At 47.2% G+C, this 25,365-nt stretch overlaps 1 protein-coding gene across 3 annotated transcripts in view; it reads right to left on the bottom strand.

Moving 5' to 3' along the window:
• Nucleotides 1-25,018, bottom strand: part of RHBDL3 (rhomboid like 3) — a 131,471-nt gene extending 106,453 nt beyond the window's left edge. Inside the window, exons 1-2 of one of the 3 annotated variants that reach the window (XM_065563616.1) lie at nucleotides 24,359-25,018; nucleotides 19,589-19,612 (exon numbers count right to left, since the gene is read on the bottom strand). In XM_065563616.1, the coding sequence (XP_065419688.1) occupies nucleotides 19,589-19,612; nucleotides 24,359-24,478 (144 nt within the window). In that variant the 5' untranslated portion in view covers nucleotides 24,479-25,018. The remainder of the gene's footprint in view (nucleotides 1-19,588; nucleotides 19,613-24,358) is intronic. The other 2 variants (XM_065563614.1, XM_065563615.1) reach the window with 2 other exon arrangements.
• Nucleotides 25,019-25,365: the final 347 nt, after the last annotated feature.

The raw sequence follows: 25,365 nt of genomic DNA, 5'->3' as shown, positions 1-25,365 counted from the left end.
AAGTCAAAAGTAAATGCCAGTGCAAATGTTAACTCTCCCTCTCTGGAAGAAAAAAAACCCCAAAACAAATAGTGGAACTGATTTTCAAAGGGATTAAGTTCCCAGAATGACTTCATCTAAAGCTGCGGGGGCTCGGACCTGATAACACTGCTTAGGAAATTAAAGGTCTGGCCATGTAAAGTATGTGGTTGTTTATAAGAAATAAATAGGAGTACACAGAACAGAACCAGAAATTAGCTTCAGTCTAGTATAAAGCCTATATATTAAAGAGCAGAATTCTGAGAGGAAGAAGAGTCTTGGAATTAAGGAACTGGACCAGGAGCAAAGAGATCTGGGTTCAACTGCCAACTCTGCCATAGCCTCTCTGTGCTATGTTGGGCAAGTCACTAAGCTCTGTGCCTCAGTTTCCCCATCTGTGAAGCCAAATATACTGATGGTTCTGAAATCCTTTGAGATACTTGAGTGGAAGATGCTATACAAATGCCAACCGTTGCTAATTTGCCTCCAGATGAGCCCAGTTCTACAGCCCTGATGTAGGCAAAAATCCCAAAGATGCTAAAGGATAAGGTCCAAAGGAAGCGTATGCGATTGGGAAAGGGAGAAAGGAAGCTTAACCTGGAAAGATAATGATCCTTTGAACCTGTATAGTGCTTTTCATTGTAATTTTTTGATCCCCACAGCACTCCTGTGAGATAGGTAAGGATTTTGCTGATGGGAAAACTCAGGCAAAAAGCCTAAACAACAGGCCAAAAGCCACAGACGGAATCAGTGTCAGAGCTACAATTAGAAATCAGGAGCTTCTGGCACCCAGCCCTGTGCTCTGGTCACTAGGTCCAGCCCCTCTCCTCAGAAAGATCTGTCTTCAATGCTTCTTATTTGTTCCCCTCCAATAGGCATCAGCGCTAACAGTTTAATAGGCTGAAGCCATAACTATCTATGCAGGAGGCATGTAGCAAGTTGCTTGATAATAATGTTTTGGTTGTAAGCATTGCTGCCCTAGCAAGTTGTCTGCATCAGATGTCACTGAGATAAGCCCCTCTTAAAAAAATACAGCTAATCCAACTAAGATGCAGGTGAAGTTATAAAGGTTAATCAGATCTCAGCCACTGGGTCTCTTCAGGCTGCTGCTTATTTAGCAAAATACTTGACATGTGCCATTACTGACACCCAGCCCAGTCAGGAACAACAGTGCAAAACAACGGTGCAGGCCAGGAGTGAATTACTCCAGAACAGTTTCCTGCTGCATCCAACTGGCTTTCCAACACACATGCTTTGCTTTCTTGCTTTAACAGCACTGGTAAAGCTTCAGGCAGCCAGGGATCGCTATGCGTGGTCTCTTGTGCTGTAATGTTGATAAGCCTTGTAAGGCACCCAGATGCCATGGTGATGGGCATTATTCAATAGATGCTTGCAATTAATAATAATGCAGCACGTTCAGGGTGAAGCCAGTATTGAGCCCTACAAGCACATCACCTTGGTGGCCAAAGATCAAAATTCAACAAGGAGGAAAGCAAACCTTGCCCTTAAAAACTACAGGCAGCTCCCCTCCATAATCATCACACCAGGCGTGTGCACCATGCAATATCAGGGAGCTGACAGGGCTGATTGCAGGGACAGTAGAGCTGGGGAGCTGCTCCAAGTGGCATGTTCAGACTTCCCCGAGGACTCCCTTGTATAAGTTAATGTGGCTCCCTGCACCATTACACTCCCAACAGGCTTTCACAGCCACCCCACCCAAGCTTCCTAAGGGACAGCAAGGGCGGGAGAAGCAGGCTGTTGTCCATCTGCACTTTAAGGCTAACAGCAGCTCAGCCACAGAGCTGGACATGTTGGCAGGGACAGGGGGGACAACAAGCCCCATGACAGCATGTGGTTAGTGGGGGAGCAGGCAGCATGTGGGCTGGGGATCAGAATTCCCTGTGGTTAGCGTGCCACTGGCATGCAGGCCCTGATCTCCTCTCCCATGCCAGTTATGTTGGGCTTGGTGACCCTTCAATCTGGGTTCTCGTAACTGTCCCCGCTATAGCTCCATAGGCACGTGCTGGGCAAGGGAAGTGAGGGGCCAAGACAACCGGAGCTCTGCAGCTCCCAGCGCTGAGGGTCTCAGTCAGACATTTAACCCTGTAGAAAACACGAGCCTAATTGTGTACTCTGTCGGCTGTAAATCAGCACCGGCCCCCTCTACTGGGAGAGTCAGGGTGACAAGCGCCTCCCCAGCCCTACACACACCCGCCAGCCACAGCTGCCCAAGGGCCTTTTAATTAATGGCCATTTCAGCACCAGGAGTCAGGACAGAGTTGGTCCAGGGCTTTGACTGAAGCAGCCAAAGAGTGCTCCGATGGCTGGGGCACGTGCAGACAGCTCCTCAGGAACAGCCGATGGTCTGTGGGTTGAACGGTTTCACAGCCATTTCACCATTAGCTGGAGGCCTCTCCGTGAGCTGGGAACGCCAGGAAGGGAGCCTGCTCCTGACGACGGTGGTCTGACAGCTGGAGCAAAGTGCAGCGAGGCTGGAGAAGCCAGGACCTAAAACAGGCTTGTAGGCCAAGACCACGAGCTGATGGCCTCAGGGTTTCCATATCAAATAGGCCCTGGGAATGGCGGTGTCCTTGCAAGGCTGGCTTGCAGGGAGTTTGCCATTTCCCTTTTGTCTCTCAAAGCAACAACAGGCAGCCCCGTGAATGTCAGGATGAAGCTTTCATAAGTGCCTGGCTCTGGCCTAACTATGCTCCCATTGATCTCAGCAGGCGTTTTACCCTAGAGCAGAGTTAAGCCTACACTGAGCGCCATCAAAAATCCCAGCCAGGGCAAATGCCATGTGTGTCTACGAGGGGGATGGAAGAAACCTATTGGCTCATCCAGAGCGGAATTGCTCCCTATGGTTCCCTAGTATAGATTGTTCCTATTACATATGCCACTGTATGGGGACTGGAGCTTTGTTCTGCGCTGTGACACTGGGCAGTTGGAAGTGTTACAGGACAGGGTCCCCTAAATAATGCTGGTGTATTTGTTATACCTGTCGCACTCAACAGATTTCTTCTAGGAAGGACCAAAACGCCAGACCCAATATACACCCAACTTTCTACTTCTGACCCTGCCCATGCTTCACAGCTGGGTATTTCTATAACAGGCCACACCAAACCCCCTGGTTCAACCATGGCCTGCCCAGACCTCGGTGAAGCTCGTATCCAGATCTGAACTTCAGTGCAGGTTGTCCTGCAGCTGCTGTGCTAGTGCTGTGGACAGAGAGAGACCGCCAGGCCTGGCAACCCAGCCCATGCTACATTGTCGTCTTTTGAAAAGAATGGAAAATGGAGGAGTGGTTCCCTACAGGGCAGTCAGAACATAGCGACCCAGAGGGAGAAGGTAACCATTCCAATGGTGCCACTGTCAAGAACTGCAATTAAGAGAACAGTCTCTATTCCAGTAACAGAAGCTCTATGCCCTTTGCATGGTTTAAGATTATGCAACTTCAGCCCCTCAAATGAACCAAAATACACAGTGCCTGTTCCGGGGCAGGTTTGCACCTGTACCCAAAGCCACATGATATGCAGTGAAGCTCATATCACAAGCCACGAGCCAGACATGAGACAAACTACATTTTAGACTCCAAACTGGAAGTGTTGGAACATTTCAGAGTAAAAATATCCCCCTTTTACACAGTCTGCCAGGCTGTCAGATATGGAAGGGAGGTGAAAATCTGCAAGGGAGCTGATTTAATGTGTGAAGAGAGCAGAATTGTATACCAATGGCTATGAATATGCACTAAACATAGGTCAAATACCCATTGGTTCTGTAATGTTTTATTGGGATGAAAGAACGATTCCTAGGTTACCCCACAGCTCAAGCTTGCCCACCACAAGAAAGAGGTGGGGGAAAAGCGGCTTGGGAATTTATCAGACATTCCACTTTTAGTGGCCTAGGTTTGGTTTCTCTTTCAATGCCCAAGTATCTTTCTGTTCCATCGGCAACCAAAGAGAGTCATTGTACTTGGTCCAAATGCTGGGAAAAAGTTCATTGTTGCTATTGCTCTATGTTATTACAGATGTAGGGGAGGGATAGCTCAGTGGTTTGAGCATTGGCCTGCTAAACCCAGGGCTATGAGTTCAATCCTTGAGGGGGCCGCTTAGGGATCTGGGGCAAAAACAGTACTTGGTCCTGCTAGTGAAGGCAGGGGACTGGACTGGATGACCTTTCAAGGTCCCTTCCAGTTCTAAGAGATAGGATAGCTCCATTAATTTAATTTTATTTTATTTTAAAGCACCTTGAGGCCCCAAGCAAGACCAGGACCTCCCTGTGCTGGGTGCTGCACAAACACATAGTAAGTGATGGGAAGCTCTGCAGGGCAGGGACTAACTAGACAGACAAGACAAAGAAAGGAAGGATAATCTCCATTTGACAGAGAGGGTGCTGAGGCACACAGATTAAGTGATTGGCCTGCGGTCACACAAGAAGTCTGTGGCAGAGCCAAGAACTAAATCCAGATCACCAGAGTTCCAGCCCAGTGCCTTCCCCCTCTCATGCAGAAGGCTGCTTGGGGGATTTAGGAGTTACTCATGCCTTTTTAAACAGCCTGCTTGGAAATCAGCAAATTGTTCCAATACAAACAGCAGCCCCGCATTCCCCTATATGTTCCAAAAAATGTGCAGAGCAGGGAATGCATGAGGGGGGCAGGAAAGCCACACATTTTCCATGGGTTCTGTGCAGAAATCCTACCCAGCTCTTTGGGGAAACATAGTTGCATTTATTTAATACAGAGCAGTCTCTGCACAAGGTCCAATGCTGCTCCTCGGGAGCAGGCAGTACACACGTTTCTCAGTAATAAAAACCACAACCTGGTTGAATGATGGCGTCACAATGACTTTAAAGAAAACTCTCCCATTCACTAGCAGGTGATTGCCTCCAGGGGCAGGTGGAAGAGCAGGGACGTCAGCAGGCATACTACTGCATTTTTCCTCATCTGCAGGGTTAAACAGGTATCAGTCTCTGGTGACAGCTGCTCTAAAAACGCAGGGAGAGAGAGAAACGAAACAGGGCGTCTCTCTAGATGGTCTTCACCACTCAGATTCCAAGAACAACAAATGGGAGAACTGAACGCCTTTCCCGCCCCCACTGAACCTGTCCAGGGAAGAGTAAAGCGGGATTCTCCAGACCCTATTGGCAAATATTCCAGCAACCCTCACTGAGCAGAGACAATGCCAGGAGCAGGACAGTGGAGCACTCCAAAAACATTGCGCCCTTGGCTTCGTTTATCATCACCAAGGTGTGGAATTCCCTCCTCTCGTAGGGCTAAATCCGAGAGATGCTGAACTCCTGGTTCTCCCGTTAACTTCATGGGAAGCTACAGGTGCTCTCCTTCACCCCGATTCATCCCCTGCTATTACCATTGGAGGGAAAGGGCTGGTGCAGCAGATACCGTAGCAAGAGGCTCTCTTTGAATAACAAACAGAGATGGACCCTAGGGAAGAAGAGCGCTTAGGGCACTCCAAACCCAGTGTCCTCCACTGCAGATTGCGCAACATTAAAGCTCAGGGTTAAGTTTGCTTTATATTACTCAGCCTGTTTAAAGCTGCAAAGAACCTTCCCAAGTAGCTTCATTTAAAGCCTCAACCAGGTGAATAATTAAAACGATGAAGTGTAACAATAGACCTTGAACTCCAAGCTATCTCCAGCGAGGCAGAGCTCTCCAAGATGTCATTTGGCCTTAGAAGTAGCCAAAGGGAACACACTTTGTGTGTTGTGGCTGCACTTTTTGTCATTAATGCAGGCTTATTAGCCCATAAACTCACGGTTGCTTGCAAGAGCAGAGTACTTTGTTTTTCAGTAGGCCAAGAAGTTAATTAGTTTTCCCAGCTTTATTACTCCATACGGTCAAATAACGGGATGGAGCTGCTAGTCAACTGGAACCAAACAAGGCCTAGAGAATTCTCACTGCACCTTTCATGACTATTTACCAGGCCCATAAATCAGCAGCCAGCAAATGACTTTCTGCTCCAGCTCTTCTCGGCCACCAACAGCAATCCTAAATTGTCCTATAAATCGACGCATCATGCCAGAGTTCAGCCCTGAGGGCCCCAAAACGAGAAGGATGCAGCTTGGTTCAAATACATATGCCAACTTTTGCGGAGGCAATTGTAAACATGCTTCCCCATGGCGAGTTCTCCTTGATGGCTGTCACATCTGGAGAGATTACGTGGCCTTAACACCATGGCTTGTTAAGAACCCATAAATATGACCTTAAGGCAAAGCTCAGTGTCACGGTCTCTGCCCTAACACGTGTCCCATATCAGGTGTGTGTGTATAAACAGCCCATTGCACCTTTGGGGAAGAGATGTGGTTTGCTCTGGTGTCCTGGGCCTTATCCCCCTCTGCTGTGAAGGGTGGGGTGGAGTGGCTGTCCGCCTTACACACTCCTCTACAGACGCTGTGAAAGGCAGTATATGAAAGTAAGCTAAGGGCTCCCACTCAGCATGTTATTAGCTGTTGTGCATGCAGATAGCACTTCAGAGGTCCCTGCGTTGCTGTCCTGGTTGGAGTGCAACCGATGGGAAATTCACTTAGCTGTATTCCAGCGGCTTCCTTCAGGATGAGAGGCTGTCTCATACACACACGATGCTAGCGAATCCTCTGAAGGTCGTCAGTGGTGACATTGTGGGGTATGGATTTTGTCAAGGGACTGTTCAGTGCAACAAAAGTAAGTCTCCTCACAGGACTGCAGGCTGGGAACTTGCTGCTTTGTTCAACTGCATCACAAGGGTGGGGGGGCTGGGGAGGGGGACTCCCACCGACAAACAGGGTGTGTGTGGAGTGTGGCCCCATCCCATATTACTCTCAGTAACTCAGCCAACCCTATCCTAGCCACTTTAGTGCAATGGAGTTCTAGGGCAGACGACAAGGGTAAGATGCCGGACTATGGAACATGCTGACAGACATGAGAGCCATTATGCACACGCAGCCTATATCTGGGTCAATGCAACCCAATATAATTCTCCAACATGGCAAGCAGAATACAGAAAATGGCAAAGCAAATGAATGGCTTTAAAAATATTTTTAAGCAGTGAATTTAGAGCTAGAGCTAGAACTGGCTGATTTCCCTGGACACCAGCATCCTCTATATATCAACAAAAGTGGTACAGTAAAGGCAGTGTCAGTACAGCCTCCCACACCCTGCTCTGCTAACAGGCTACAGCTTTGCTCTGGAGGGAACACTTCCCAAGCCAGGTTGTCTGAGTGGATCATTCAATTAAAAAAAAAAAAGTCCGAAATAAAATCACCATTTTTGCAGGACCCACAAAACCAATGTGTGAGCTCCCTCTGCGGACTCTGAAATACCACAAAGGTACCACAAACAGCTCCCAGTGCTGAAATGCCTGGTGCATGAATGAAGGAGTCAGACAGTATCACCTTTTGTCTCCACTATCAGAAACACAGAAGGCGAGTAGCTGGGGGAATAGACACCAGTACTAGAGGAAAGGAAGGAGGAAGATCCAAGAAGGAAAAAGATGTCAACTGACAACATCCTTATATAGAGTCTCTCTAGAAATGCCAGCCAGCCAGGTCTATGTCTGGATTCCCAAGACATTCCACAACCCTTCCCAAAGGATTCGCCCAGCAAGGGGGTTTGCTGTTGCCTCTAGCATTTGCTAATTGATTGCACTCCAGGAAATCAGGAGAAACCCAGATGAGAGCCAAGCTAGTGCCCCTGCCTCAGACTCCAATGCCACCTGGAGAGCAGAACTATGTTATCACAACCAGGACTCTCTCAAACATGGCTGAACAGAGATTTCGACCCTTTCCTAAAAGCTGTGGTATTAATCCAGTCTATAGATTACGTGGGCTCTAGCAAAGCAGTCAGGGGGAAAAAATAGTCCCTGTCAATTGCTCCTGCTCCCAGTGTAGGCCTAAATGAAAGTTCCTGTGAAAGGCTGGCAGGAAATTAGCAGAAATAAAACATTTAGTTCCCAATATTTTGGATGGTAGAGCATATCACCTGTTTCTTTGAGGGATCAGTCCTGCAAGGTCCCCAGCATTACGGTGCCAATCCAGCAAAGTGTATTTAAGCACATGCCCAACTTTAAGTAGCTGAATAGTCCCATATAACCACTTAGGTAAGTGCTTTGCTGAATAAGGATCAACGTGCTCAGGACCACGCAGGATTAAGCTCTTGTACTGGTCTGTATCATGTTTCCCGTTCTTCACCTTGGTTGAGAGGATTGTCTCGGTCTTGGAAGCAAGCAGTTTGTCTGTCCATCCTCAGGATATCCCCAGCAAACCATCTCATCACAGTCAGATGCCAGAAGCTAGTTTGCTGCGGAGGTCTCTGTTAGCCAGGGTCTCTGTTAGTCTCAGGGCAGGTCTACCCTACAAAGTTAAGTCGACTTAAGTTGACATATAGCCACCGCAGTAACTATGTCGGTTGTGCATGTCGACGTGATGCTCCTTGTGTCGATGGAGCGCGCCCACAGCAGCAGCACTTATATTGACAGAGCGCACTGCATCACGAGCAGCTATCCCACTGCAACTCTAGCGCAGGGTGTCTTAGCACAGGGGGAAAGGATGGGGGGATATCACTCTGTGATCATAACAAGAGGTACATTTGCAGAGGATAGCATGCAGCAACTTGTAAAAGCAGCATGTCTTCGGCTCCGCACCAGAGTGACTGCTCTGGGCAGCGGAGTTGAAAACAGCGACCAGAGCGGTCACAATGAGCATTGGGGGACAGCTCCTGGAGGCCAGATAAGTCATCGTAAGCAATGTACTACATTACACTTCTCTACAGCTTCTCACGGAGGTGGAGTAATTAAGTCAACGTAGCAGGCAAGTGACATCAGTGGGAGGAACATTGTAGTGTAGACACTGATATTGGGGGGGAGGGATAGCTCAGTGGTTTGAGCATTGACCTCCTAAACCCAGGGTTGTGAGTTCAATCCTTGAGGGGGCCACTTAGGGATCTGGGGCAAAATCAGTACTTGGTCCTGCTAGTGAAGGCAGAGGGCTGGACTCAATGACCTTTCAAGGTCCCTTCCAGTTCTAGGAGATGAGATATCTCCATTAATTTAAAAAAATTTAAATTATGATGTCGACATAAAGCAGCTTATGTCGACCTAACTTAGTACTGTGTTACTAAGACCAGGCCTCAGTCTCAGCCACATCTCCCTAACTAAAGGATTACAGCAGGGAGGGGAGAGCTCCTAGGGAAAGAGCTATCCAAGAAGGGCCTGGCTCCAGAGATTTATCAATAGCCATCAAGTATCGGACCCTTGGCTTTTCCTCTAACTACCTAGATTATTTTTACCCATCTGATTGTCTCCTCCCAAAAGCTCCAAAGCAGACGCTACATACAGTATGTCAAGGATCAGAGACCGTGAAGAATGGTTTCTAAAGGGAAGATTGATCGGGCTTGTTTAAAATCAGTTTCACCCATCATTACTCTGGTCACCAGCAGCGTAAGGTTGCCCCGCACAGCTGTTCCCAAGCAACGGCAGGGGGAAAAAACATCTCACCAATGCAAGGGGTTTATTTTGGGGTTTGGGGAGGGTAGAGAGAATTAAAAGCTGGAGTGAGACTCCTTCATCTGATGGTTCCCTGACCCCGAGTAGGCCCCAACATATGCGCAGTGCCAATTATAATCAGATCCCATAGCAACCCTGCCGGGGATCTTTGCGTTTTAAGTGAAAGATGAACTCCCATTGGGGACCCTCTCTCAGAAGCAAACTGTGTGACATGCATGGTGTCAGGTAGTCACCCTGACAAGCGCAGCCTATTATTCAAGAGCAGGTCCTCTGTGGATTAGCTTCAGTGCAGCTGACAAGGGGGCACAGTGAGATGGCAGCCCAGCGGAACATCCCTCTTGCATAATGACCTGCTTAGAAATCACTGGCATGATATGGCAACAGCCCTGGGTCAGATGGCAGCGGCTGCACTCCCTGCTGGGCTGAAGCAGCTGAAAAGGGCCTGAGCTCAAATATACTATATACCACATATGATGGTCTTGTCAAAGAGGCCTAAAGGAGTTAGGTACCCAACTCTCACTGAGCTGGGTGCCTAACTCTCTTGGGGCCTTTGAAAAACCAAGCCCCACACAACAGGGGAAGTGAGATCCAACTTTTCCAGGTGAAACTGCAGCATTGTCAGCAGCACACAATTAGCCAGCCGGGAATTTGGCCAGGGCACTAGGCTTAGTGACTACTCTTGCAAAAATGGAATTTACACGAACACAAATGCTCCGAGGCCTGCCCTCACCCCAGCATGGTATCTCCATCCTCAGAGTGCCCCCGGCACTATGCTAAATGACTGGCTCCGAGAAGAGTTTGCCATCTACCAAACCACCTGCCTAGGAGGTCTGCACGCTTCTGAGTTCAGGAGATCTGGCATCATCAGACACTGAACAGTTTTCAGACCAGTGCGTGCAGCCACTAAGTTAGACAGAGTGAGGAACTGGAGGCAGATCATAGCCTCAGCTAGGCATTTCCTGGATTTTGTTAGCCTATGTCACACCCACAGCTGCATTTATTTTCTAAACATATACTTGTGGGTTTGCAACAACCACCCTATAGAAACACAGTGTGACCTTCATACCTAAGGGGAAAGCGCTCACCTACCAGATCTCTTGAAAGGTAACTTTGGAAGCCTTTCAAATGTGACAAGCATAAGTGATGATGGGGGGGGGGGGGAAGAAGAGAGAGAGAAACCTCCAAGTTGCTTTGACTAGCTAGCCAGCTGGCACTGTTCCTATAGAGACAGGACCCGCAATCATATCAGAGTGCTGAGGAGTGAGACTAAGCACACAGGCAATTTGCATAGCAGTATTTGGCCATGTTGCCTCTAAGCCTTTAAGAAAAAAATAGATAAAAACCACACACAAGCTTAAACATTAATATTGCTTTAATGGTTTTTCACATGCAGGACGAGATGTTCCAAACAACGCATTAGTAAGAATAAGCGTCTATCTAAAAAAAACCACTCAGCATATTAAACTGAAATGGAAGAGTAAGTATGCCACTGAAAATCACACTGACAACGCTGAGGTAAAATCATCTGAGTGCAATTTGACGTCCATCGCATCTGGTTTCCCAGGCATCTCAGAGATGGAAAGGGGGAACAGAAATATATTTTTGTAAAGAAACTTCCTCAAGCTTTTACAAATCCAGAGATGCATCAAGCTGACAATAAACTTGCCTGAGCTGTTTAAGACTGGACTCATCCTTCTAGCATTTTTTCTGTGTATTAATTATATTTATTACAGTTTCCTAACACACTTGGGCCAAATCAACTAGGAAGTGCCTGCAACGTTTGAACATGCAGTCTCTCAAGGCAAAACTCCCATTGGAGTCAGGGCAAAGAGGGCAAGCTGCAGCCCATAAGCCATTTTATAGTCTCCAGATATGCCTATGGAGGTCCCATCAGGTGATCCTCCCAAGGTGCCAGCCGAGCCAAAAGAGAAATAAAGCCACTGGTTCTGGCATCGTTGGTGGGGAGAGAGGCAGGCAAGTGAAAGGCAATAAGCAGAGAGAGCAGGATTCTTAACTTAGATTAAGGGGGAGGAATCAGAAACACTCACTCTAGCTCGAAGAGGGGAACTGATCAACTTATTGTAGCCAATCAGCCCTGCCACAACCTGCACTGCTCCACTGCCTTCAGCCAGTCTGTCCAACAGGTCTGGTTGGAAAGTTGTCACCCGCATTTTTCCCCTTAAAAATCAGAAGCGATTCACAGCAATTTGTAAAGATAGAGAGAGAGAGCACACGCACGAGTGTGTGTGAAAGTGTAAAAATCACTGGCATGGTCAGAAGCATCCATTCTTCTAGTCCCACCTGCCAGAGCCCCTGTCTCCACTGGGGTACCCAGTCCCAAATCATGATGGTGGCTTCTATTCCCAGCAGGCTTTGCACTCATGGCTAATAACCACCAACCGAACAGCCTGATGCAATACGTGTTGGGAAGTTAGTGGAAGGGAAGCCAGCCATGGGAAATGGAACGGCCAATAGAGTGGGGAATCTGGCAGCTGAGCTGCCTGGGATGGGCTTCTCTAGGGTAGCTGTTACTCTTGTTGTTTGCACTGCATGTGGTAAGAAGATGCTAATAATCTGCATGTAACTTTTGTGGCACGCGCATGCACGCACACACACACGCACTGAAATACTGAGGAGCAAACAAAGTAATATTCATTCTAGTATATGTGGCTCTCACCACAGTGATCCATCTAACGAAAGAAAACATGTTAGGCCAGATTTTCAAAGCTAGGCAAATTACATTGAACAGACAGACTTCTTTGGCTGCCTAAATCAGGTGTGCATACAACCAAAGAACAAACACCTGCCAGGTATTGCATGAGTAAGTGACCAGTGAGACCAGGGGTTCAGGTGCTAGCCGAGGACGTCAGGGGCCTGAGTTCAGTTCCTTGCTCCAGTACAGCTCTCATGGGTGACCTTAACCACCTCACTTGCTCTCTCTGTGCCTCACTGCCCCGTCTGTACAATGGAGATAATTGCCCTGCTCTGGGTGTTGAGAGGCACGCATATAAGAGCCATATGAATACTTGGATCACTCCTTGAATGCTGCATGCAGTTCTGGACAACCCCATCTCAAAAAAAACCCCCAACCATTAGAATTGGGAAAGATTCAGAGAAGGGCAACGAAAATGATTAAGGGGATAGAACAGCTTCAATATGAGGAGATATTAAAAAGACTGGAACTGCTCAGCCTGGAAAAGACTAAGGGGGACAGGATAGAGGTCTATAAAGTCATGAATGGGGTGGAGAAAGTGAATAAGGAAGTGTTATTTATTATTTCATATAACCCAAGAACCAGGAGTCACCCGATGAAATTAACAGGCAGCAGGTTGAAAACAAACAAAAGGAAGTACTTCTTCACGCAACACACAGTCACCCTGTGGAACTCATTGCCAGGGGATGTTGAGAAGGTCAAAACTATAACGAGTCTCAAAAAAAGAACTAGACAAGTTAATGGAGGATAGGTCCATCAATGGATACTAAGATGGCCAGGGACGCAACCGCATGCTCTGGGTGTCCCTAGCCTCTGACTGCCAGAAGCTGGGACTGGATGACAGGAGATGGATCACTTGATGATTGCCTGTTCTGTTCATTCCTTCTGAAGCACCTGGGACTGGCCACTGTTGGAAGACAGGATACTGGGTTAGATGGACCATTGGTCTGACCCAGCATGGCTGTTCTTATACAGATAGATGGCCATCTAAAGGCAAACACCTGATGTGAGTGCACACAGCAGTGCTCACCTGGCTTCAAAAATCTGACTCATGAGGCATTTAAGATCAACTACATTTATCTGTCTCCACCACACCTGGTAGCATTTCCCCATCTCTTGGGCACCTACCCACTCCTCCTTGATGATTGCAGTCTTGGGCCCGCAAGGGAGATGAAAGCGGGCCTTCTGGTTAAAGCAGGGGATTAGAGCTCTGTTAGTGACCAGTTGCACCATCTTGAGCAAGTCTTGACTGCTCTGTGCCTCAGTTTCCCTTCTTTCATAGTCGGACGATGATAAATACTCACCTCTCAGGGGTGCTGGAAGGCTTAATGTTTGCAAAGCACTTGGAGACCCTCAGATGGAAGGGCACCATGGAATCATTATTATAAGAAAGAGGGATCCATATAGTATCAGCCCACAAGAAACTTCCCATCGTTCAAGAAAACAACAACGACACACCACCGCCCACCCTCCCAACACATTCTCTCTTAAAAAAAACATACACAGTACAATTAATTTCCATTGACTTTTTCCAACCCGAAGCCCAAAATGGCAGAGTCAAAAGGTTAATGCTGCGTGACAAAGGTCAGCAGCAGTTTGGGGAGGGAGGAGAAAGGGAGGCTTTGTGGTCTCAGACAGCGGCTGGCTGCGCCCCCCCACTCCACTTGAGAAATGTAAAGTGATGGCGGTTGCGGGAAGAAAGAGGATTGAGAGCCCTACTTAAGCCCCGAGTCTTTGTGGCTTACAAAAGACCCTCCCTTGACTCATTAATCGTGTGTTCCATGGGCAGCGCGCCTCAAAGAGCAGCAGATGACACATGTCCAGCTGCCGTCGTTGCCCCCTTCTCAAGGTAATGGGGCAGGTGCTCTCAGCGCCCTCTGCTCGAGACTAATATATTCTGCCTCCTTGTCTTCTCCCTTTCATCTCCTCCAACGGGCCACAATGACAACTGCAAATGAGATTAGACTTCAGGGTATGGGACAGATGCGGAGCCCCCTCTGTGCAGTATCAAATGAGCTCTCCCAGCTTTTAAGTTTCTTTCCCCCTTTTACAAGCCCAATCTTGGTCGGGAAGGAGGAAAAATCCCCTCGCTCCCACAATGTGCCTAATTCAATGAGCTGGACAGAGAAAGCTGGACCCTGCTTTTAGGGCCTGATCCACAGCCCCTTGGCATCAGCAAGAGACAGTCCATTGACACTTTGATCAGCTCCATAGTCCACATTTAAAAAATAATTATCCCCCTCCAGGAGTGTTTCCTAGTTTATATTATATCCCACAAAGTTCTGTTTGTTGACACACTACGCTTAATAGGGACAGTTGTCATGATTAGGATTGGCCAAAAGATGTTTAAAGGGATAGCAACAATTTGAGATCTAGCCAATGTTTTCAAGAACTTAAAAGTAGTTTTACAAAATACTCTGCATCTGCGTGAGCCCCTTGTCAGTTTCTGCAGTTTGATAACCACCATTTTCTTCTTCCCCATCCCTGCTGCCATGTGTTAAGACCCACATAAAGAAGGGGAAAGAAGTGATTTTACAGGGCACATGGAAAAATTGGCCATACACTAAGCACTGTCAATACCTCAAATTAAGCTATCTCACTGGTTTTGCTAGACGTAGCCAGTAGATGTTTCCTGGAACAAGAGTAGGGGGAAATAATTCAAACTAAAGTGTGATTTTTTTAACTCAATAGTGTCCACATGAACAAACTGGAATCTCTTTTATAGCATGGGAAATAGATAGTGTTAAACTGTGTTTAACTATTTGTTAAAATAAAGATAATTTACTTAAAAATAACTCTTTGCCTGAGTTACCACCAACTTTGATCAGTGGGCCCAATTCTGCAAAGTACTTTTCACCTTCAGTCATTCAGGATCCAGGCCTATAGCCAAAAGGACTATTGACTTTCTCATTGACTTGCCCTTGTCTATGCTGTTTGGTTTTTGCATTGCACTCATCAAAGCTAGCCTAGTCACTTTCACTTTCTGGCTGTAGTCCTTTTTCTCATGCACTAGCACAAGGCTCTTGTGTTTGCCTCTCCACAACTGCAGGGAAATGGCCCTTTCCAAGAAAGCTACCTACTCCTTGTCATAAGGCAAACAGCAAGGACTTCGCTGCGAGCAGCTTTTAACCATGGTTCTGAAATGGCGGCAAAATGGGCTCCGCTGCACCTGTTCCTAACACTATTGTCGTCAATTTAATTTTCTCTGGCACAGACAAGAATGCCTCATCTGGTCTGTGGTATGTCTGCAGAGTTCTTACTGAGCTCCAGCTTCCCATTAGCTGCCCACACATCGCCTGAGATTCTCAACAAACTCTTTTTCTCTGATACCATCACACCCACATAGAAATTTCATGGAAGAATCCATGCCTTCTTACACAGCTGCAACAAAAATGCAGCCCAGACTCATAGGCAGATGAACCAAGGTGATGGGGTAGCAAAGCCTTTGTCTATTTAAAGCAAATACCCTGCTGTCACCCACAGACACTGACCAAGGTGTGGGTAGTGGGAGGTGGGTACTTAGACATGGGAACCCATCCCGTGAACTGATCCTTGGCAGCTCAGACACGGAGGCCTGGATAAAGTGGCACCTGGTCTGAATTACTCCAGCTTTTGGAACCTGACCAATGAGCTGCTGAAAAACCCACACCCTCCCCACTAGGGGAATAGCACAATTGTGGGTCTGTTGTGACAATACACATTGCACATTTCTATAGCCCACTTTCATCAGAAGATTTCAATGCGCTTTATTACAGTGATTAAGTTTCACTCATCCCCGAAATGGGGATAATTGGGGCACAGAAAAGTTAAGTAATTTGCCCAAAGCTACAGAACAAGCCAGTGGCAAAGCTGGGGAAAGAACCCAGGGGTCCTGACTCACAGTCTTCTAATTTAACCACCAGGCAACTCTACCTCCACATGGGAATTGAGAAACACCCCTTCATTTCAGTGAGAGAGAGAGAGAGAGAGAGAGAGAATTAACTGGGGTGTTATTTACGCAAGGCAAAAGACAATGGCTACATTTGCCTTCACGCTGCCAAGACCTGCCCCCCAAAGCTGTCTCTCTGCCCCACCTGCCATGTAATCCATCTCAATGGTTAGCAAGAAATGAGGCCTCTCAAAATGAAAAGCAAATGAGGAAAAAACCAAGAGATCTGAGGGAGGAAAAGAAGAGCCCTCGCTTTGCTCAAAGTTAGGATTTTAAATGGAAATGAATGTGTGAAGCGCTCAAACACGGCCTGAGCCCCATGGGAGGTGGCAGATGCGGAGCTAAAGTGTGCGTGGTCGGGGGTGTTTATGAGCACAATAAATAAATGTACGAATCCATATAAAAGTAACCAGTGAGTTACTACTGGCTAAGGGCCATGGCCCCAAAATGAAAATGCATCACAGATGGACTCTGGAATAGGAGCTGCAATACTGAAAATCTGTCTGTTGGCTCAGCCCCACTGAAGTCCAGGGAAGTTTTGCCATTGGTTTCAATAAGCCCAGGATTTCGCTCTGGGCCTGGTATATTAAAACCTCACAGAAGAGCTGTCAGTTCTGAACCCACCTGTTTTCCAGTCTTTTTTTTATTTTACTTGTTTAAAACAGAAATTGCACAATTCTCATCTCAACCTCCAGGATTTTCAGACTGGCTGCCTAGGGTGCAATTCACCCTTCTGCAGGGGGCGACACGGATCATTGGCAGATCTAGTTGCACATTTTCCATCCAAACAAATATATAGATCTTATAATTAACACAAATGGTTTCTGATTAAACGGAAATTTTTGCCAAATTTTGTTTTCATGTTTGGGTGTTTTACACACACACAAAAAGCCAACCCCCAAATTTTGTACTTTTAAACTCGGAAATGTCTAGTTTTCCCAGGGAAACCCCCAAAATTTAAAAGACTTTTTTTCAATAAAAATGAAAAATATTTTATCAAAAATTCTTGGGGGAGGGAGAGCAATCATCTTCCAACCAGCTCTAATCACTACATTTATCCTCATGGTAGTTCCATTGCCCTAGCAGCGAGAGCCTGGATCACAGCCTGTGAATTCTCCAGGGCTCCCACACCCACTCTCCAGGGCTTTCACTTGCTCTCCTCCTCCCCAGCTGTTCTCTTTCTCCACAGGAGTGACTGGAGAGACCTGTATGCTTCAGCTAACATATCTTGAACCAAGTATCAAAGTCGTAAGAGCACAGGACTTCCGGGAAGACACGTCCTCCCTTTATTTTAATGCACACAAAATCCTTGGGCACCTGTTTCGCCCTCCAGGCAAACATGCAGAAGGAATCGGGTTTAGCACTGTACAACAGAACTGTATGTTCCAATGTATCTGTGTTCTCTAGCCAGTGCAGCAGAAATCCCTTATATTGACCTCATGTTTCACACAGATTCCAGTTGGCATTAAACAAAACACACTCCTCTCTTGGTGCAATGAATTTCTGGATACAGGGAATGTGTTTCATGACAAACAGCATCTCACTATTCATTACTAAGCTAATGGGTTTTCTGTCTTACTGATATAATGCTGAAGGAAGACGTCTGCTTTTTGCTTTTGCCCACAGGCAACAAAGGCTGTATTGATTTACTCAGGACTTGGGACTGTTTTTTCGTGGGTTGCATTCTCTTTGATAATAAAGCCTTATGGACAGGGTTTAAATTTCAGTTGCAGCCCTAATTCAAATGTGGCTAATTATGAGAGTTTGATTTACAGTCGGTTTCCCTTGTCATTAGGGAAATGTACCATAAATCCAACTGCCATCAAGCCATTTTTAAAACATGACACTCCTGCTGTTCGGTCAAGATCTCTGCACCCCACTTGGAACCTGCCGATTCCTCTCTGAGTCCAAGTCAGCTACAAGCCAAAAGCCCCATCCTGCAAGGATTCAATGACTTCAGTGCGGGGTCAGGGAGCTTGCAGGATATGTCCCAAAGTAAAGCAAAATTTTGAAACAGGGAAGAATTCAGAATGGTTGAAACAAACATTCAAGCCCAACTAACGACTGATTCCTATTGCAACCCCTGCCTTCTGAATGGGAGCAATCCACGTTAATACACAGAATGCTAACAAATTAAAACATACTACAGAGATTTAAATATGATTGACCATTTCAATAATCTAGTTACTACGCCTCCAATCACCAGCTGGCTATGGTGCAGCACACTGACAAATGCTACTCAACCTAGATTTATGGATTAATAATAGATCACGGCTTAGTGGGTTATAAATGGACACTCGTCATGGCTAGCAGTTAGATTATTTACTGAATGATAACAGGACACCTCTGGCCACAAGGGTATCCCTTTGAGGAGGCTGCACCACAGCCTTTGGTATTGTAGTTTATTCACATTCAGGAACAGCGTTAGTGCCTCATAAAGCAGTGGAGAAATCTCATCAGAACTTTAGTGCTGCTAGAATGATGCCAATGTCAGAGGAACAGCTCACTTACACAAGGTGATCGTCACACACAGAAGTCTATGGCACTAAAAACCATCGTTTACAGTTTCATTTTCACAGTGCTTCAGTTTAGAAGCAAGTCAAGGAGGTAACCATAGAAAAATCCTGGTTATAGCTACTTAGCATTTCATGGTGCTAGATGGAAGGAATGCCACAAAGCAAGCATGCTCGTTATAGCATCTAAAACTATAATCCATGCTCCAAACTGAGAATCTGGAGTGCGGATTATAATTTAGATGCTATAACTAGCATCTACGTCAGTGGAGCTACACCAGTTTACACCAGCTGAAGATCTGGTTCCTATACATTTCGTTGATAAAATTATGGATTTCACTGTGGAAACAGATGCACGTGATTGTTTTTACTTTTAAAATTAAAGGAGCGCATTCTCGGCTGGCATAAACTGAAGTAGCTCCAGTGAAGTCAATTTACCAGCTGAGGATCTAGCCCAAAGAATGTAACAATCATTATGAAGGTGCTGGATTGACAGCCTTGGAAAGTAAGGTCTCCTAGCCAGAGAACAGGTACAGCACAATCGGTAGAAATGCACGCACACACATACACAGACCACACACAGAGCGCCTCAGCTCTGACCTGGGGGAAATCACCTCTATGGACAGTAGGGTAGTTCAGTCTCCAGGGCCCATTCAAAACCTTACCTGCTCTAATGGCACTGCCAATGGGGGTGGGGAGGGCAGGTAACTGCAGTGGTGGTGTCTATGAGGCAGGCACCAACGCGCTGGGATCTGGATCGAGGCTAAACTAATTTCACATGGGCCACATGTTAAAGCCCTAGTTTGAAAACGTACGCAGCACAGCGCAGAGGGGAAAGTTTAATGTACAAAGGAAAGCGAGCAGGGGTTAGAGCCTTTCTCACCAGAAGCAAGATGATAAAATATGGGAATTGTTCACATACCTGATCAAACAGAGCTTTCCAGTGCTGATAGGTAAGAGGCAATGCATAAAGGAGGAAAAAAGGAAAAAAAAAGGTATAAGCAATTATATTAGAGTGCAAATCATTCTGGAAATATACTTTAACAAACAAATAACTGAATGATCTAGTGGACTAAGCATGGAATAGGAAGCCAGGAATTCCTGCCGTCTAATCCTGCCTCTCACAGTATCTGGCTGTGAAGTGTCATACCCTCTCTGTGCCTCATGACCCCATCTGGAAAATGGAGATAATAATGTTAGCATCTCCGGGCAGAGGGAGGCATTTTGAGGCTTAATGCCTCTGCAGTGCTTCAGGGGTGTCAAGTGCCAAGGGTTTGCCCAATAAACCTTGTGCCATCAGCTGTGCAATTAAAAGAATCGTGCAGGAGTTACCTGAGAATCCCCTCTCTACATACAGAGTCAGGTGCGTGTTTAGCACTCACACCTCTGGCTGTAGCTTTTGAGTGCTTTGGGAACACTAAACAAGCTAATCATTGGCTACATTTTACACAACCTCAGATCTAAAGCTCTCATCTCCGCATCCCCCATCAGGCTCACAATCCATCAGAACAGAGGAAGCCTGAGCGACAGCTCCCCAGTAGGGCTTTCAAACCTGACATAACAGCGTCTCACTGCCTTGTTCATATGGGTCATGGTGAGAAGGAAGAAGTTGCCATGTGGCAATGTGAAGGTGACACGGTAACCCATTTAGTTCCAGCGTCCCTGTAAGAGTTAGTCCCAGGATAGTATCTGAAAGCCCACTCATACCCTTCCCCCCCAGCTGGCTATCCCAGCACAACACTCCTGATTTGTGTCTCCCTCACTTATGAAAGCAAGGTGAGAAAAATATTGGCACCAGATTTCACACAAGCAAAATGCATCTGCTGTTATATGCAGAGTAGAGCTCTGGTTAAAGTCTTGGCTATTGAGTAAGGAATATTTCCCTCCAATCAATTTTGGAGCTTTGCCTACCTAGTGGAGAGACTGTGGGTTACATATTAATTCACTGAATTCCCACTGAATTAGTTAAGCTGTTGTTTGAGTGGATATTCATGTATAAACTCCCAACTGTCCCTGTAAATCTGCCCAATGCTTTAATGTTTTAGGAAATTTTAAATCCTGGCTTTGTTTAATGTCACTCCAAGTGCTGTGATGACAAATTCCTTTGCAGCCAAGGCTGTGGCAGCATAACCCCCCCAACACCCCACACCCCTTTTTTAAAAAAAAGTGATTAGCAATGTATAAGAATCGACTGACTGTGTGTCAGTTCTTGGCAGACAAGCCAGCGAGCTTATCTCAAGTTTCCAATTAAAAAAAAAAAAAAAAAAAAAGAGAGAGAGAGAGAAAATCAAAGCCCAGTTTGGCCTTGGGTGTGCTTCTAACACAACGGTTTTAATTTTCAGAGGGTCTCCTGCAGCCTGCTAGTCCCAACTTGAAATTCATTGACTGATTACACTGGGGAGGGGGACTTTCATAACATCTTCTGTAACATTTTATTTACAGATGGCACTTAAATGATTCCTGGCATTTCCACAGCATCAGCAAAATAAGCCTCACAACAAGGCTTTCAGGTGGGTGGGTGTTATCTCCATTTTACTGATGGGGAAACGGAGTCACAAGACTTGTAAAAAGGCTGCTCCAACTCCCGCTGAAGTCAATGGAAAGATCTCAGAGTGATTTCTAGGGAGCTGGAGTGGGCCCTATGTGACTTGCCCAAGGTCACACTGCAAGTTAGTGGCAGCGCCAGGATTAGAATCCAGATCTCACACAGCTGTGTGCTTTTACCTTGAGACCATTCTTCCTCTCCCATTCCTAGAGTCCACTCCAGCACAATGCTCAGCACTTTCAACATCTGTTGACTTTAAACGCATGGTGATGTTGCCGAGCACACTGCAGGATCAATGACTGGATTCGACAGCCGGCTGGAGTAGCTCAAAGGCATTGCTTGCTCCTCTCTCTTCCACAGCAGAAAGGAAACCAGAACTCTCTTTCCTAAAGGCCAGCTAAGCAGCTACAGTACTTACCAGAGAGACCCAAAAACATGATTCTGCGTAAATAAGTGCTGGGAGGCTTGGGGCTCTAATTATATATGCTCCATCCAGGCTATCATGTAATGTTACACATGGGGATTCGCCGCTGATCACATATAGTGCTAACACCCAGAAACAAACTCAGTTCCTGTAGCTAACAATACTTGGTTCATTACCCTCTGGGAAAGAAATCCAGTACAAAACCAGTATCTACATGCTTCCAGAAGGATAGGCCCACGAGGACAGAAAACATTCAGAATTTGGTCACTTCTCTCTGTGACTCTAGGCAAGCCACCCTTTGAATGTTATAGCTATACAGAGTGGTCATTTTATATGTTTTGTATTTATAAATGTTATTTTATTTTCTTTCTTGCTGGTGCCCCAAGTGCCTTGGTAGAGGGCACTTTAAAATAAATGTATTAATTATTATTATTATACTTCTCTGCTTCAGCTTCCTCCATCTGTCATTAGGTAGATTCTTTGTTTACCTTACCTAAGAGTAGGATGACCAGATGTCCCAATTTTATAGGGGTCTTTTACTTATATAGGCTACTATTACCCCCCACCCCATCCCGATTTTTCACACTTGCTGTCTGGTCACCCTACCTAAGAGACATTGCAATGGTTAGATGGGCCATGATCCTGATTTCCTCATGCACCCAAAACTCCCAGCTAAATAATTCAGCATACAAGGAGTGAATGTTCATCTGGCGCATGAGAAATGCCAGATTGGCCCACTAATGTTTGTAAAGCACTTTTATACAGGGAAAATCCACACAACAATTCAGTATTTACATTGAGGGATTCATATGAAGAGCATCAGATTCTGCCTGTGGAGAGCACTAGTGTCTCCCAAGTCACTGGGAGCAGGGGGTGAGCAACTGGGGACAATAACCTGCCAAGAAACAGCAGGACTGTAAAAATAGATTGGTAGTGCAGACTGAGGCTAAATAACAAATGACTCTTTGACCTTAGGGCCTGATCCAGCACCCATTGAAGTCCATGATGTGAGTGTTTCCACTGATTACTATCAGCACTGAATCAGGTCCTTACACAGCTGCTTTCATCTTAGGCTCTCTCAGCACTTTATCACTTCGCTGCCCATCTCTCCTTCTAGAAGATTCAAAGCATCAAGACCACTTGGTAGCCCAGTATCAGCATTCTGCACGGGGATACAGGAGACTTGGATTGGAATTCCAGTGCCAGGTCCCACACTCCACAGGTCAACAGGGGTCAAAGCTAAATGGGTAGACTGAGGTGTTTTGTGCTTCATAAATTAAATAAACAAACTGTTCAAAGGATGGGGGATGCACAGCAAGATGGGGAGGCAGGGAGAGTTCACCAGGGTCGACTCTAGGGGGTTCCAATGGAGATGTGAAAGGCTCCTGGAAATAAACGTTTTTTTCCTCCATCACTTCCCTGTACCGCTGCTTCATGCTTCAGACATTTCAAAAGGGTTTGCTAGTCTCCCTCCCATTGATGCTAATGAGAGTTACTCAAGCACAGATGGCAGATCGGCCCCCTAAATTTGACCAGTTGGATTTTGCATCAGGAAGTGCAGGACACCACAGTCAGAAACAGGATAATTAGAAGCCTAACTGTAGCACCACCAGTGGAATAACTGTCAGAGAAACCAACAGCTCTGTAAGTGTTTAGCTGGCTGCATACTTTCCCCAGTGTGAATGCACTCATTATCATGTAGTGATTAATCTTTTAATATCCATGGGTTAAGAGAGATACAGGATCCCTAAATCTTCTGAACAGTTGAAGGGAAGTAGTGGGGGGGGGGGAGAGAGAGGACGGAGGAGGGAGGAAAGATGTGTTCTCTCAGATTTATAAACACAGAGATGCAGCTCTTGGTAAATAAGAAGTTCGCTGTTTAAGATTCTTTAGAGATTAAGGCTTACAACTAAGTTAGTCTGCTTACCGGGGACCAAGGCTGAAATTTAAGGCGGTGTGTGCACACAGTGAAAATGAAAGAACATCAGATCACACACTTTGAACATGGACCATGTGGCGCTCATTATAAATTTCTCCTAAAATTATTGTAGGGACAGATTCCTTGAGAATATTCTTGAAGCACAAACAACCTTGTAGTGGCAGAAAATATTTATGATAGCGGTGGGTTTAAGTAAACCCACCCACACTTAACTTCCTATGAATTCTAGGTGGTAAGAATGCACAGTATAAAGCACGGCGACAGAAGAGATGAATGTTTGTAAAGGATTTTAAGATAAAAAAGCCTAAAATGGGGATTTTCAAGTAGAGTTAACTACGGGGCTCCTACTGAAAGTCAATGGCAGCTGAGTGTCCAACCCTCTTATCCCCCTTTGGATTCCCAGTCTCAATGTATGTAAATAATAGTAGATTATAAGCTTTTAGGGGCAGGGACCATGTCCTCACACTCATCTGTGAAGCAGCCAGCATGCTGCTGGCACCATAGAAATCCCCCCTTCCCAGCTTTATCTGTTGGGGGAAGATTTGGCTCTAAGCAGAAAAGTCATTGGAAATGCTCTTCTGCCCCTTAATTTCACCAGTGGCTTATGTGGTTAAGGGATATGGAGGATGGGGGGCAATTCAAACAGGGGTCGGGGGGGCGCTCTATTCTTGCTGACTTTCCCTCTCCCCGGTGTCACCAACCCTCCTCCCTACTTGAAGTTCAGTTATAAATAGGTTGATCCGATTAAAACCGCTGAGGCATGGCGGGGGGGAATTAAACTTACATCCTCTGTGGCCATAGGCAAGACATCCTCCGACTCCAAAACCTCTATTTCTTCTGCTTCGGAGCTGGCAGCCACGGCAGGGGAAGAGCTGGCGTGAGTCTCCGGCCGCCTGTCTCCCATGCTGGGAAACAGCCCCCCGCCGCCCCGCGGATCTTGACCGCAATTAAACCTAGCGGGTGTCTGGCAAACTTTCAAACCCGGCCGAGCTTCGCCTCCTCCGTCAGGGCTCCTGCAGCCGGGGGGATCCGTGCAGGGAGCCTCCCGGGCGCGCAGGCAGGAGCCGTCCCGCAGACATGCCGGTGACAGCGGCGGCTGCTGCCCGTCTGCTGCGGCTCGGGACGGGACAGGCGCCCCCCGCCAGCTCCTTCGGGAAAGACTTGGCCCCCTGGGAACCGCCGCCCCGCCGCGGTCCTGCCCAGCGCCCCGCACTCCGCATAGGGCCCGCCGGTCATGGCCAGCCGGCCGCCCTCGCCCCGCGCCGCCCGGAGCCAGCACCTGCGCGCCACGCGGGGAGCCAGCTGCGCTGTGGCCCCCGAGCCGGGCTCAGCCAGGCTGCGATCTCCTCCTCCGCTCTCGGGGGGTGGGGCGGGGGGAGCGGCGCCTCCTCCGGAGCCTGGGAGGCAGAGCCCAGAATTGCAAATCGAGGAGAAGGACGTTCAAAGAGCCGGGGGGGGGGGGGGGGGCGGGGAGCGGCGGCTCCGGGCGCGGCGGGAGGGGGGCTGCGACAAGGACGTGGCGCGGTCTCCCAGCCAGGCGGCTCCGCCGGCAGCCCCCGGGCTGCAGAGCCGGGCGGGTCCCGGCCGCCTCCGAGACAAGTTCGCAGACACGCGCCAGGGATCGCGGGCGGGCGGCAAAGTGCACGTGGGAGCCCAGACCCGCGCGGCGCCAGGTAGGACCAGCTCCTGGTGGTCCTGACACCGTCCTCAAACTGCCCTAGGCTCACAGCCCCCCCAGCAATCCCAAAGCCCTGGGCTCACCCCTGCCCCACTGCAATCCCCCAGTCCTCC

Source organism: Chrysemys picta, chromosome 12 (genome assembly GCF_011386835.1).
Source record: "Chrysemys picta bellii isolate R12L10 chromosome 12, ASM1138683v2, whole genome shotgun sequence".
In the NCBI taxonomy this organism is placed as follows: domain Eukaryota; kingdom Metazoa; phylum Chordata; order Testudines; family Emydidae; genus Chrysemys; species Chrysemys picta.
This window is presented reverse-complemented; position numbering and strand designations above follow the sequence as displayed.